At 42.0% G+C, this 12,971-nt stretch overlaps 1 protein-coding gene across 1 annotated transcript in view; it reads right to left on the bottom strand.

Annotated features, from left to right (window-relative positions):
- Positions 1-12,971, bottom strand: part of ERBB2 (erb-b2 receptor tyrosine kinase 2) — an 82,749-nt gene that overhangs the window by 18,589 nt on the left and 51,189 nt on the right. The window contains exons 2-14 of the mRNA XM_044296345.1: positions 12,158-12,309; positions 10,758-10,944; positions 9,108-9,242; positions 8,568-8,654; positions 5,329-5,444; positions 4,251-4,392; positions 3,927-4,040; positions 2,872-2,998; positions 1,697-1,767; positions 1,261-1,351; positions 528-727; positions 180-312; positions 12-102 (exon numbers count right to left, since the gene is read on the bottom strand). Of these exons, the coding sequence (XP_044152280.1) occupies positions 12-102; positions 180-312; positions 528-727; positions 1,261-1,351; positions 1,697-1,767; positions 2,872-2,998; positions 3,927-4,040; positions 4,251-4,392; positions 5,329-5,444; positions 8,568-8,654; positions 9,108-9,242; positions 10,758-10,944; positions 12,158-12,309 (1,646 nt within the window). The remainder of the gene's footprint in view (positions 1-11; positions 103-179; positions 313-527; positions 728-1,260; positions 1,352-1,696; positions 1,768-2,871; positions 2,999-3,926; positions 4,041-4,250; positions 4,393-5,328; positions 5,445-8,567; positions 8,655-9,107; positions 9,243-10,757; positions 10,945-12,157; positions 12,310-12,971) is intronic.

Below are 12,971 nucleotides of genomic sequence, written 5' to 3'. Positions count from 1 at the left end.
GATGCACCCACCGGGCCAAAGCATGTATTCGATGCATTCTGAGGCATGCACTCTGGGTGACAAGCTATACATTGGCTTCCATTGATAATTTCTCTTGGATCCCTGAAAAGAGAAACAGTTGATATATTAAATGGTTTATTAGATATCATTTCAGAGTGATTCTGAACATCAGTACTCACCCCTCCTCAACATTGCAAGAATCCACACAGTCAAACCCACGTAGCAAACCATCACACTGCATACACTGGGATGCTTCACTGCCCCAGCACTCCGCATTAGCACAAAGATGAAAACATACATGGCCCTCTTCCTCTAAAAAAATACAAGAAAATATGACATCAATATTTACGAAGATGTGGTGCCACTGAAGGTCATAGGTACCACACTACGTATCTCTGGTTGACCACAAGCACCATAATGTTAGAAGCAATGTAGGAGGGACCTACATTGAATGTTGAGCATGTGAAAGACAACCGTGGCCTGGGCCACTTTAGTTAATTGGTCCTCTTGTCTGTATCACTACTTACCACACGTAGTTTGTGGCTTATTGCCGGTCTGCAGAATAGTCTGTCTGGAATTCCTGAATATTTTTGTCCATGGGACGGTGTCCAAGAAGCAGAGGTTAGAGTTCCCCTCTATCAGTACAATTCCACTGCTGACTTCTTTCAAAGACCGCAATCCGAGAGACGAGATGGAAAGATTGCGTATGACCAGAGAATATGCTCCACTGCAAAAGAATTCAAGATGTAAGATTTGATAATGTGCACTATTTAGTACAGTGTATTGCACCTTGAGAAGACCCTTGATGTTGTATTGTATTAAAGGAAGTAGTTTCCTGGAAAAGTGTCTATATAAAGGAAGAAGCATCTGATTGGAGACAGTTTTGCTTACATTATGAACTGTGACTAGTGGAAAGTTCTGCAGTCCTATTATTAAATATAGTATTCATTCATACAGTGTGGCCATCCCATAGCTAAAAGTCACACTTTGGCCCCTATGCTGGTGCTAGCTAACAACTCCACGACCTTAATCAATGGACAAGAGAGCTGGCATTTGTTTTACTTCTCCAATACCATACCTACCCTGTAGAACAAAAGGTCTACTTAGTATCTAGGCTGGTTCTCCACTACCTGCCACCTGCTAATGTTGCAAAGTTTTAGAACAGGAGGAGGAATGAACCAGTTTACTAACTGTGCCAATGTAAACTGGACCCCCTCAGTAACGCATACATTTGTTCAGAATTCAATGTAATATACTTACTTATATAGCAGCCTGCCCCGAATGAGACGCAAGTTCTCAAACACTTGAAGACTATTCAGCTCATCAGACCACATGTCAATGTATATATATCCTGCATCATAAAAGACAGCATGAAGGAACAACTTCACGGATATAGATTTCCAGCTTATCACACATAATAGAAATAATAAGAATTGGCGCACGGGAGGGCACAATGTTGGAGAAGAGGTGCCGTATTCTGGCTTCTTATAAATTGCCATTTGTAGTAAATAGTAAAACCATGTGCACAAGTCCTAAAGAAGAACTATTACTAAGGGAGCCCGGATAAAAATGTTGCAAAATTTTATTAGATTTATTTTTTTCTGGTCTGTGATATTCTGTACAGTTAATGCAATTCCAGTCATTGAAATCTCTTGCCTCCTAGAAGTCCCATAAAAACCAAATTCAAATCAGGTACCTATAATTTCCTCAAGGGTCCTGAAGACTTCCAAGTCCTCCACAGTCAGCTGAGTGGTGTTATCTGAAGTCCTGTAACATCAATGTAATCTGTTAATTGAAATGGACATTCTTTGGCAGGAGTGCAATTCTTCTCTATACAATATTCTAGATGGGATTCTCCACTCTATCCAAAGCAGGACTGGAACTGTTCGTAAACTACCCCAGCCCCCACTTACCTCCCATGTCCATGTCATCCTGCCCTAGTAACTGACTTATGTTTGTTTGACTACCACTGAACCCATCATCGGTAAATGAGCGATTGGATGGCCTAGGACTCGGCAACCCCTTTGGTCCAGCCGTCACAGCGGTGATGTACCCTTAAAGTCTCTGTGGATGCTGGAGCCTGAGATTGCCAGCAGCAGTCACTGAACCCAACCACTTCCTAGTCCTAAGAGAACCAGAAGATTCCGGGAATAGAACAGCAGGAGGACCGCGGAAGGTGCGTCTTCCTTTTTATATGTTCACAGGCACAGGTCTGGACCAAAGGGGTTGTCAGGTCCAAGGCCAAATAACCCTTTTAAGCCTTCTATATGTACAACCCCATATACTGTATAACCCATATCTATAGCTACCTGTGCCATTAAACTAGATAGGATACACTTCAAATTAAAAAAGATTAAGATTTAATGCATATTATGGATAGGCCTATTGAGTGACTTCCAGGTCACTGTATCATGATAAAGACCCACACTCCAATAGAACATATGGTAAAATTTGGATAATGATTGCAGACTAGTTTACATTGAGCTACATTGGACTTTTTCCAAAATCAACCACTAGGTTTTCAAGACCCAGATGTAATTGTTTAGCCACTATGGATGCACCATATCAGTGGATAAGCTGAAGAGTAGCTAAGGGCTGATTCAAGTCTGTTGTGGGAGTCCATCAGAGAATCCATCAAATATAGCAGATGAAATTCCAGACTTTCTGACGGAAACCCAGTGGACCCTATTACAAGTCAGTAGGCTCTGTCCCATGCCATTCTTTTCCGTTATGTGCCGGATCCAGCACTTTATTTTCATTATTCTGCACCTGGTTTTATAACCCAAATGTGAGACATTTAGAGACTGCCTACAAACTATAGGACAACATAATAAGTACTTGGGATCCCTCATCAAAAGTACTGTTACAAACCTCTGGAAGGATTCAGGAAGGAATACCAGGTTCCCAACAATTTTTGTGCATCCTCGAAAATTCTGGATATTGGCAGAATTAATAAATGGAGTCGTCTTCAGGAAGTCCATTCCAAGACCATAGCAAACTGAAGGAGAACAAAGATCCAGATAAAACCATGCACTTCTAAATGGGATTTCTTATTATAGCTGTGTTATACTAGAGACTAGTGGCTGTACTAGGCACCTGTCACTTCTGCAGGACTATTATATATCTGTACAGATATTGGTGCTGATGATAAGACTATTTGTTCCACGTGTAATGTCTTAAATCACCACAGCATTTATGTAACTCGATGGAATAATAAAATTCTAATAACATTTGCAAAAACAGGTGCACTCTGCAGTCGTACTAAACCCTCATACTGATGTTAAAATTGAGAGATTAGCCAACCTATCCTACTGTGAAGGACATGTCTGGGCCCAAGCACCGCGACAAGGTTTCTCAAGTAGCTCGGGACCTAACACTCACCTACCTGTGCCATATGGACAATACCAGGAGCCAGTGGGCAAATTACAGGAGCGCAATTACGCTCCTGTAATTTGCCCAGTGGCTCCTGGTATTGCCCATATGGCACAGGTAGGTGAGTGTTAGGTCCCGAGCTACTTGAGAAACCTTGGCACGGTGCTCAGGTTTAGACATGTCCTCCACAGTAGGATAGGTTGGCTAATCTCTCAATACAGTTACAGTTACAACTTGAAAATATGGTAGTGTCCAGATTCACCCAGTAACATGCACATTGGGCACTGCTAAACAGGCATGCTACGTCTGTACATGCAACGCCCATAAATGTATGTATAGTCGTGTCATACAGCATTCTAAGTCGCTTAGACAGTGGCTTCATTGGCTGTAGAAATGTAAACTCTTCCCTCAATGCTGCCGTAGGTGTCCACATACTCCAGCCCTGGCCTTCACACTATATCATGAACAGGTGTAACACGAAGCACTAAGACAGCAATATGCATGAAGACATCGTCTTGAGTTTTGATATGGCTAAGAAAACATCCGTCAATTACCTTTAGTGCACTTGTCACATTTTTCACACTTCTGCATATCTCCTACTAGGACCTCTTGAGTTTCATGTGGGCAAAGCAGAGTGCAGGAACCAATGTCAGTGGCTAAGTAGTTGTCTACGTGACAAAAATGAAGTCATGTGTTATGTCGTTGCATCCAATCATTTGTATTCCAGCATTTAAGTTTCTATAGATATTAAAATCGATTTCACAAAATGTTGAGGTGTTTCTGCAGTCACGTATTGTAACACAATTTCAAAACGGAAATAATGAACTGTATAGTCAGGGTGCTGCTGATAATAACAAGAATCAGTAAAGCCATCTTACAAGGACATTTGACGAGACAGGTTGCTCCAAAAGTGTATCTTCCGTCTACATTAATTACGGTCTGGAAGGTCAGAAAGTTGTATATGGTGAGAGGAGGGCAGTGCATCTCACAAATGCCGCTGTTGTTGAAATTAAGACATGCCTGGAGGGAAAAAAAATTATATTTAGGTCGCATGGTAGTAAAAAAAAAAATAATTTACATTTTGGCGGTCCTTTTTAAAACTGGTGTAAAGTAGAACTGGCTTAGTTGCCCATAGCAACCAATCAGATTCCACCTTTCATTTGTCAAAGGAGCTGTCCAAAATCAAAGGGCATCTGTCAGCAGCTTTGTACCTACAAAACTGACTGACTTGTTGGATGTGCACTTGGCAGCTGAAGGCATCTGTGTTTGTCTCATGTTCATATGTGTCCACATTGCTGAGAAAAATTAAGTTTTTATATATGCAAATGAGCCTCTAGGAGCAACAGGGGCGTTGCCATTACACGTAGAGGATCTGTTCCCTCTGCAACTGTGGCGCCCTCTGCACTTTGATTGACCTTAGCAGTCAGGACCAAAGAGATGACGGTTTCACTGCCTGGCCCTGTCAATCAAAGACGAGAGGGCGCGACAGTTGCAAAGAGAGCAGGAGGGAGTACATGGGGGAAAAATTGGTGAGAAGCCATCTTTAAAGACCAGAGGAAACATGAATGCAGAATTCACTTTAAATCTTATTAGCCAAGGCACATTGAGAAATGTATGGGACCCTTGGAAATAAATGGTCTTAGGCCTCTCCGATAATTTTTTTATCATTTAAAATCAGTTCTGGGCCCCTTCCCTATAATGATATGGGGTGCAGTTTTAAGGTGGAGGGCTGTGGGCCTCCCTAGTGCTCTGGGCCCTGCTACATTGGCCTACTGAGCAGTTGTGAAATAGCCCCATGCAACAAATCATGGCTAATATTATAAATAATCCATTTGATTTTGGATCAGCTTTAGGCTATTACATTTTTGGAAACATTTTAATGTTAGCACAAAAAGAAAAATATCCAAAAATAATGAAGGTAAATACAGACACGCAACAATTGCGCTGTGCTCTCACCAGACAGTCGGTGTTCTTAGGTCCAGTACATCCGGCCGCGCACTGTTCATGACAACAGTCACTGGAATGTTTCCCTTTACATCTATGGCAGCCGCTCTGGCAGATAATGCTGGTCACTGGCATAAAGAACAGAGAGAAGGTCACAATCCAAGGCCGCCACCGCGTTTTTATATCACAATTATAAAATTGTTTGATCTTTCGTTTCATGATATACAACCATTCTCTTCAAACTTTGGGTAAAGAAAAGCCTTCATAGTGGACCTTATCTATGCAGGTCAGAAGGTAAGATCAATGAAGCTTTATGAGGCTAGATACCTGCCAATTCCCGAAATAAAGATCATTAAAGGGGTTGTCTACGATTTTTTAAAATCCCTCCTTCATGCAGCCAAATCTGTGAAGGGAACCATACTGGCTCTGTAGGTCCCAGGCTGTCTTCACTGCACTTCCAGTCCCTGCATGTAAACACACAGGGACTAGACGTCTGGTGAAGAAAGTGAAGACAGCCCAGGACCCACAAAGCCTGAACCGAGTGGCGGGGAGCAGGTAAGTATACTTCCCTTCACAGGTGCCTCTTGTGGATGGTTTTAAAAAAAATGTGGACAATATTTGACCCTGGTTTTATGGCACCAAATCTGTACAGAACAATTTTGATGGATGGAGCACCAATGATTATAATGGCTCTCACTTTATCAAAGATGACCTTTCAGGAAATCATTTTAGCTTGAGTTCTCCTGTAACCTACATATTCAAGAGGACCTAAGTAATATCTTCCATAAAGTTTTGTTCATTAGTTAAAGGGGTTGTCTGACTTCAGCAAATGGCATTTATCATGTAGAGCAGTGAGGGGGCCACATGCGGCCCTCAATACCGTTCTGTGTGGCTCCCAACCATCAGGTAACAGACATGTATGTCTATGTCTTGTGGCTGCTCACATGTATCTTTCAGGTATTTTCCCATTGGGAAAACAATACGAGAGTACTAGAAGTGTAGCTAGACATTTATGATATATACTGTATGTTCAATATGCCATAAATATAGCATTTTAGTTGGTAATATCCCTTTAAGTTTTAGTTTTGGCCCTTGGATTTGGTTCAGGCTGACAATGTGGCCCTCACCAAAAAAGGTTGTGCACCCCTGATGTAGAGAAAGTTAATACAAGGCACTTACTAATGTATTGGTATTATCTATATTGCCTCCTTTGCTGGATGGATTCATTTTTCCATCACATTATACACTGCCCGTTTCCATGGTTAAGACCACTCTGCAATCCATCAGTGGTGGTCGTGCATGCACACTATAGGAAAAAGCGCCAGCCTCTTTGGTGGCCAGGACTGTGGGAGCGCACATAGGCTAGTGTGTAAGAACGGCCATCACTGCTGGATTGCAGGGCGGTCGTAACCATGGAATCGAGCAGTGTATAATGTGATGGAGAAATTAATCCAGCCAGCAAAGGAGGAAATATGGATAATAACAATACATTAGTAAGTGCCTTAACTTTCTCTACATAATAAATGTTATTTGTTGAAATGAGACAACCCCTTTAAGTTTTCCTAAAAGGTGCAGGAATCTTCATGTTGCTATACTGATACTGATGTCAATGATGCCAATGTCTAAATATGGGTCCAAGGTCCCCCTCCCAGGGGTAGACTGGCCTACAGGGAAATGTCTCGGTGGGCCAATGCCCAGGGGGCCACCCCAAGCCCCCCATATGCTAGGAGCATTAGGTACTTATGCACCTGGCCGACGGCAGCAGATGCCCCGAATTCAAGTCCTCAAGACATAGATACAGTTGAGTACTGCAGTCTGTGTAGCACTGTGGTATGTTGTTTTGCTGGGGTGGTATTTTGAACTGCATTGATGGTCCTGCCTACTTCTGTAGTCCCTGCCTACTTTTATTATCCCACCTTCTTTCAGTTTGGACTCACCTACAACAAAGGGCTACTTTTAGTTTTTTTCCAGGGCCAAACAGAATAACAGAATAAAGAGGTCTTAAAAGGGAAGAAAATGCTCAAAACCCCATATGCTGTCACGCATTTCTAACCGGGGGAGCAGATACTGCACATGTGATCCGTTGCTAACAGCAATCCCCAGAAAAAAATGCATACAATAGAAAATTCCCGCAGCGGACCATATGAACCATAAAGACATCCTACACAGGATAGACAAATGTGCGGATGTGATTGGCTATATAAAAAAAGAAAGTCTCATTTTAATATCGGAGTGAGGGTTTAGCCATATATTGTCAATTGCATTTACCATTGTAGTGCACAATTTTCTGTAAATTTCTGTTTTATAAAGCCAATCACATCCGCACATTTGGCTATCCTGTGTAGGATATCCTTGTGGTACATGTGGTCCGCTGCGGGCATCCTCCATTGTATGCATTTTTTCTGGGGATTGCTGTTAGCAACGGATCACATGTGTAGGATTTGCTCCCCCAGTTAGAAATATGCAACAGCATATGGGGCTTGGAGCTTCTGCCTTTTAAGACCACTTTATTCTGTTATTCTGTTTGTACATGCATGCCTGGAGGTGTGGCAACTCCAGTTTTAAAATGTGCCTTGATTTTGATCTATGGGTAACATAACATTCAGGTGCACCTGTGCGGCCTGCGTAACATGAGTCAGTGATAGGTGGGACTCACAGCCTCCTCCCTCCTCCCATTGTATGTGTAATTTCACGCTGGAGGTAACTGGGAGCTGTTTGCTGTGTGTCGGACTTTATGCCCCTATCTGTAATTGCCCATACAGCACAGGTAGGTTAGCGTTAGGTCCCGTGCCACTATGAGAGACCTTGACGGGATGTGTGGGCTCCGGTATGTTCTTGATATAAGAGTATATTGGCGAAAGTCTCATTTTAATATCAGTGTGAGGGTTTAGCCATATATTGTCAATTGCATTTACCATTGTAGCGCACCATTTTCTGTAAATTTCTGTTTTTCCAGGACCACTTTAAATTCCCAGTCCGCATCTGCCCCCTCCTGTTCCATGAGCGTGTATGTCCTGCCAACCTACATAGTTAACAAGTGCTATACTTATCGAAACTTCCCTAAATAATACAACCATGGTTCTCTTTTTTAAAGTTATCAATGAGAGATTCAACCTTCTTGCTCTCTCTCTTGCTCTGAACCAAAAAAATTTAGACACTAAGAAAGGGTACCTGAATTTGTAATTTCAGTAGATGTTTCAATTTCTTTACACTGTTTGATCATAGTAATACAAATCATACTAGGTACTCACAAATCTGACAGTTCTCCTCGCCCTCTCCCCAGCATGATCCCGCTGTTCCTGAGGACAAGGATCCACAGCTGCTTGAGCAAGGAGGACCTTACAAGAGAAGAAAGAAAGAAAGTCACCACAAGAGAGTCACCTACTAACTTCTCTCTTCTTGCTGAATAGGAACACTAAAGGGCCTCTGCTATTACCACTTCTGGATGTATGGCTAAAATACCTGCATAGGTAACAGAGTGGTCTTATGGATGTGCTGCACTATTGTCTATGCCAACAATAGTCCATCAATCAAGACATGTCTAGTGTCCCACAAACTTTTACCCCAAACCACTTTTATGAGAACTGTCTCAGGTGACACAAGTGTTTAGTGATCTGGACTTTAGTGATTGTCTACAATAAGCAGCCTCAGCAATAGAACTAGTTCCTGTAACCATGAGACCCAGCTGAAAATCACTGTTTATATATTAATTGACCCCCTGAAAATGGGTGTCCCCACTCTGAGCAGATATCTGTCACCTTTAAACCTATATGCCAAAAGAGTTTGCTTACATAGACGGCTTCCACTCTGTAGAACCATGTCTTTATGGAAAAGGTCCCTTTGAATCATGACGTCCTCCCATTTGATGCTTTCATGATAGCAAAGTTGGGTATTATTCTGTATGATCACCCCCCCTTTTAGGATATCTGTAGAGAGAAGCAAGGGAATAAGTAAAAATAAAAGCATTAGAAAATTCTACATATGAGTAAACCTTACAGATATGATGAAGTAAAGCCTCCTAATTTGGTGTATCTTAAAGGGTGCACCTGCTTTTGACAATATCTAACCAATGTTAAGCTGATCACAGGGTTTCCTAATGCTCGGACCCTTGATATTCAGCTGTAATCTGTGAGGGAACACTTCCCTTGCAGCAGCACCACCAGCACCACAAACAGGAAAAATGAAGCTTTACACAGTTCTCATTGAAATCAATGGACAGTACATGGAATGTATTAAGGCGGATGGGCACTCTCTGGCTACTGTTGACCAATGTGTATGTACAATGACTATATAGCACATATATAGTCTTTGGTCATATTTTGTGCAGTTTCCTATGTTTCATAAGCCATGTCCCGTTTTTGGGCACATCTTCTGTGCCATCTGCATAGAGATCCTCTCTGTAAGATGGCCACTGATGGTGGGTCATGTGACACAGTATGTATTTGAAAGGGGAAGACTGATTTGCCTGGCCACATGAACATCCATCTGCAACAATTTAATGGACAGGACCTCCATGTAGACAGCACAAAAGTCTTGGCCAACAAGGCGGGTATACCTTATGAAATATAGAAAATTGTTCAGAATATAAACAAAGAATACATTAGTACATGCCATATACTCACTTTACAAACAAATAAAAAGTTATGCACAAGTTATTTTTTTCTACAAAACTTTTTGATTTGTTTGTTATGGTGTTTTTTGTGCCACTATTTCCCCGCTGACTACACCCTTAACCCCTTAATGACATCTGCTGTTTGCACTCCGGGGGCCCAAACAGCTTCCCCGCACTGAGATTGGGGAAGCTGTTCATTGGTAGTGATAGGCTGGAGCCTTCTGGAGGCTACCAAGCCTATCATAGGCATATTCTCATTGAATTTTGCAGATGGCAGTGCCCTATAAGAACATACTGAATTTCCCATAAACTACTGTATTAAATCACAGTAGTTTATGGGAGATTGCATGTTTGTTAGTTGTTTTTTTTTGGGGGGGGGGGGGGGGGGGGGTTAACAAAGTAAAAATTGTTTTTAAAAATATACAAAAAAAAAAATAATTAAAATCACCCACCATTTCCCATACTAAAAAAAAAAAAAAATTTGCATCCCATAACACCAAAACTTTTAAAATATTAATGTATATATGGTGAACGCTGGTGAAAAAATCTAATTGGTCGATTTGCAATGTTTTTGTCACTTCACTCCCAGGAAACTTAATAAATGAAAGTGATCAAAAAGCCATACACACCCCAAAATTGTATCACTGAAAACTACAAACGTCCCCACAAAAAAAAAAAATATAATGTGCCCTCACACAGCTCCTTAGACGTCAATATAAAAAAGTTATCGGGGGTCATAATATGGAGATGAAAAGATTTAAAAAATTAGGCAGAATTTCACCCCATAGTATCCACAGTAACTGGATATAGCATCAGTTCCTAGGCTCACCTGTGAGACTCCTCATCCGCAGTTCCTGCAGACCAGCTGTTCCTCCAGACTGTGAGTTGGACAGCACTGCTAAGGCATACTGATCCTGAAAGAGTTGGGTTCCACGAATAATGCGCAGTTTCTCCAAGGGGATATAGCTCAGCAGATTATGTGCTATTAAAACATAGCCCTGCACTTCCTTAATGTCCTAAAGTGGGAACATGAGTTATGTTATACACAGAGCTGCCATGTTCTCTTGCAGTGATGGTCAACATGCCTTTTTATATTCTCCCATGGGGCTGCAAATTGCTTTAATTCAGAGTTATGACAATGGCAAAACTTATGCTTAACAGCCTTGTAGGTACCATGTACTCCTTACATTAGCCGTGGTGGCCCATGTTGCACAGGAAGCCCATGCAAACCTTTGGAGTCCTCCTTATTACCTTATGTAAGGTGAGATGTTGTCTGGTGTTTGTGCTCCAGACCAGAACATGCAGGTCATTTGTAAATTGTCAACAGACTTTGTTTATGAACCTGTGACCATGAAAGCGGTGACTGAACCAATAAATGTAGGTTATGACCACAGTTCAGACTTATGTCTTTTTTTGCGAGGGGCAGCGTTGTGTACATGTAACATTGTGATCGTGATCCGATTTCGATATCTATGCACATGTAGCAACCCGTAAACATGGCCTCAACCCATGGACATATGACTTCAACATATGTGCACCTGTAGCAAACTGTAAACACAATGGCCCAGATTTACTAAGCCTGTAAAAGGTGTAAATTTAGGCAGGCAGATAAATGTGATGCAGGGACGGACAATTTTGTCCAACTCTATACCAACTATTGGTTGGCTTACTTTGAGGCAGAATTTTACACTACAATTGTGGCTTATATTTAGAGCAAAGGGGCACATCCTAAAACCATCTGCCTTTCAGTGAAGCTCCACCCATTCTAATAAGCCCTAGTAAAGTAAGTCAAAAGGTGTAGAAACCCTAAGTTGCACCAAAATGTGCCAATTTGCACCACTTTTAGAAAACTGTAGGCGCAGACACTAGAAAATTTGGGTCCATATATTCATATGTTACAGCCTACAAACATGACCTTCATATATGTTGACTCCACATGTAAAAGTTTTGTTTATTTTTTTCACGTATTAAAAATTGTCCATGTTGTGGCTACAAAACTGGTAAGGTCTTTATGTTGACGTAGGACATAGACCTGGTGACCATAGGAGTCAATTGTCTCCAATGGTCACCAGGTCTATGTTCAGTGAGACACAGACCACAATAGTGAGCAGTGTGTTTTACACATGAACAGCACACAGACATAAATTATGTTCATGTGGATAAGGCCTAACAGTAATCTGTGTGCAGTGAAGGTCTAGTTATAATATATGGAAGACCAGTAAAACTTGCCTTCAGAAAAGACACATCATCGCTCTCCTTCAGGTAGGTGATCTCTAAGTTCCCTTGGATAACCTGACAATCCTGGTAGAGGGTCCGCAAAGTCTGGTAATGGTTCTCATGGCTGTAGGGATGAAGCAGTTTCATGTCCGTTCCAGTGCAAACTGTAAAACAGAACAAAGGATGGTCATTCCAGATGTCACATGTGAGGAACACAACTGTTTATTATCAGAAACAATCTGACATAATGCAAATATCCAAGTAAACCCTGGATTAGACCGGCAGATTGTTTGCCAGATCATCGCTAACAAGCGTTTGTATGAATGCTCATTAGCGATGATCTGGCAGTGTAAGTTCTATTTTTTTTGCGGTGCGGCGGCACGGACAGGAACACCATGTAAGCACCGTAGTGATCCGTGCTTCCGTTCCGCACCTCCGTGATTGCGGACTCATTCAAGTGAATGGGTCTGCATCCGTGATGCGGAGTGCACACTGGCCGGTGCCTGTGTATTGCGGACCCGCCGTATGTGGGCCACTATATGGCCACAGGCACACAACAGCCGTGTGCAAGAGGCTTAATACTGCTGCCGATTACCCGATGAACGAGCAAACGCATCTGCCATTTGGAATCTTTCAACAGGTTTAAAAATCATTGTTTGCCGGTGGCAGATCATGCCGTCTAATCACGATTTGCCGCAAGCAAACAGTGATTCAGTATGGGACGAGTGATGGCATAATGTTCGCTTCTTCCTATACTGTGGAGTAAATCGCTGTATGTAATAGCAGCAGTCTCCTCCGCTAATGAGCAGGCGATTTCCGGGAAGGA

This window comes from Bufo gargarizans, chromosome 6, assembly GCF_014858855.1.
Source record: "Bufo gargarizans isolate SCDJY-AF-19 chromosome 6, ASM1485885v1, whole genome shotgun sequence".
Taxonomy (NCBI): domain Eukaryota; kingdom Metazoa; phylum Chordata; class Amphibia; order Anura; family Bufonidae; genus Bufo; species Bufo gargarizans.
Note: the sequence above shows the minus strand (reverse complement) of the source record. Positions and strands in the feature narration are given on the sequence as shown.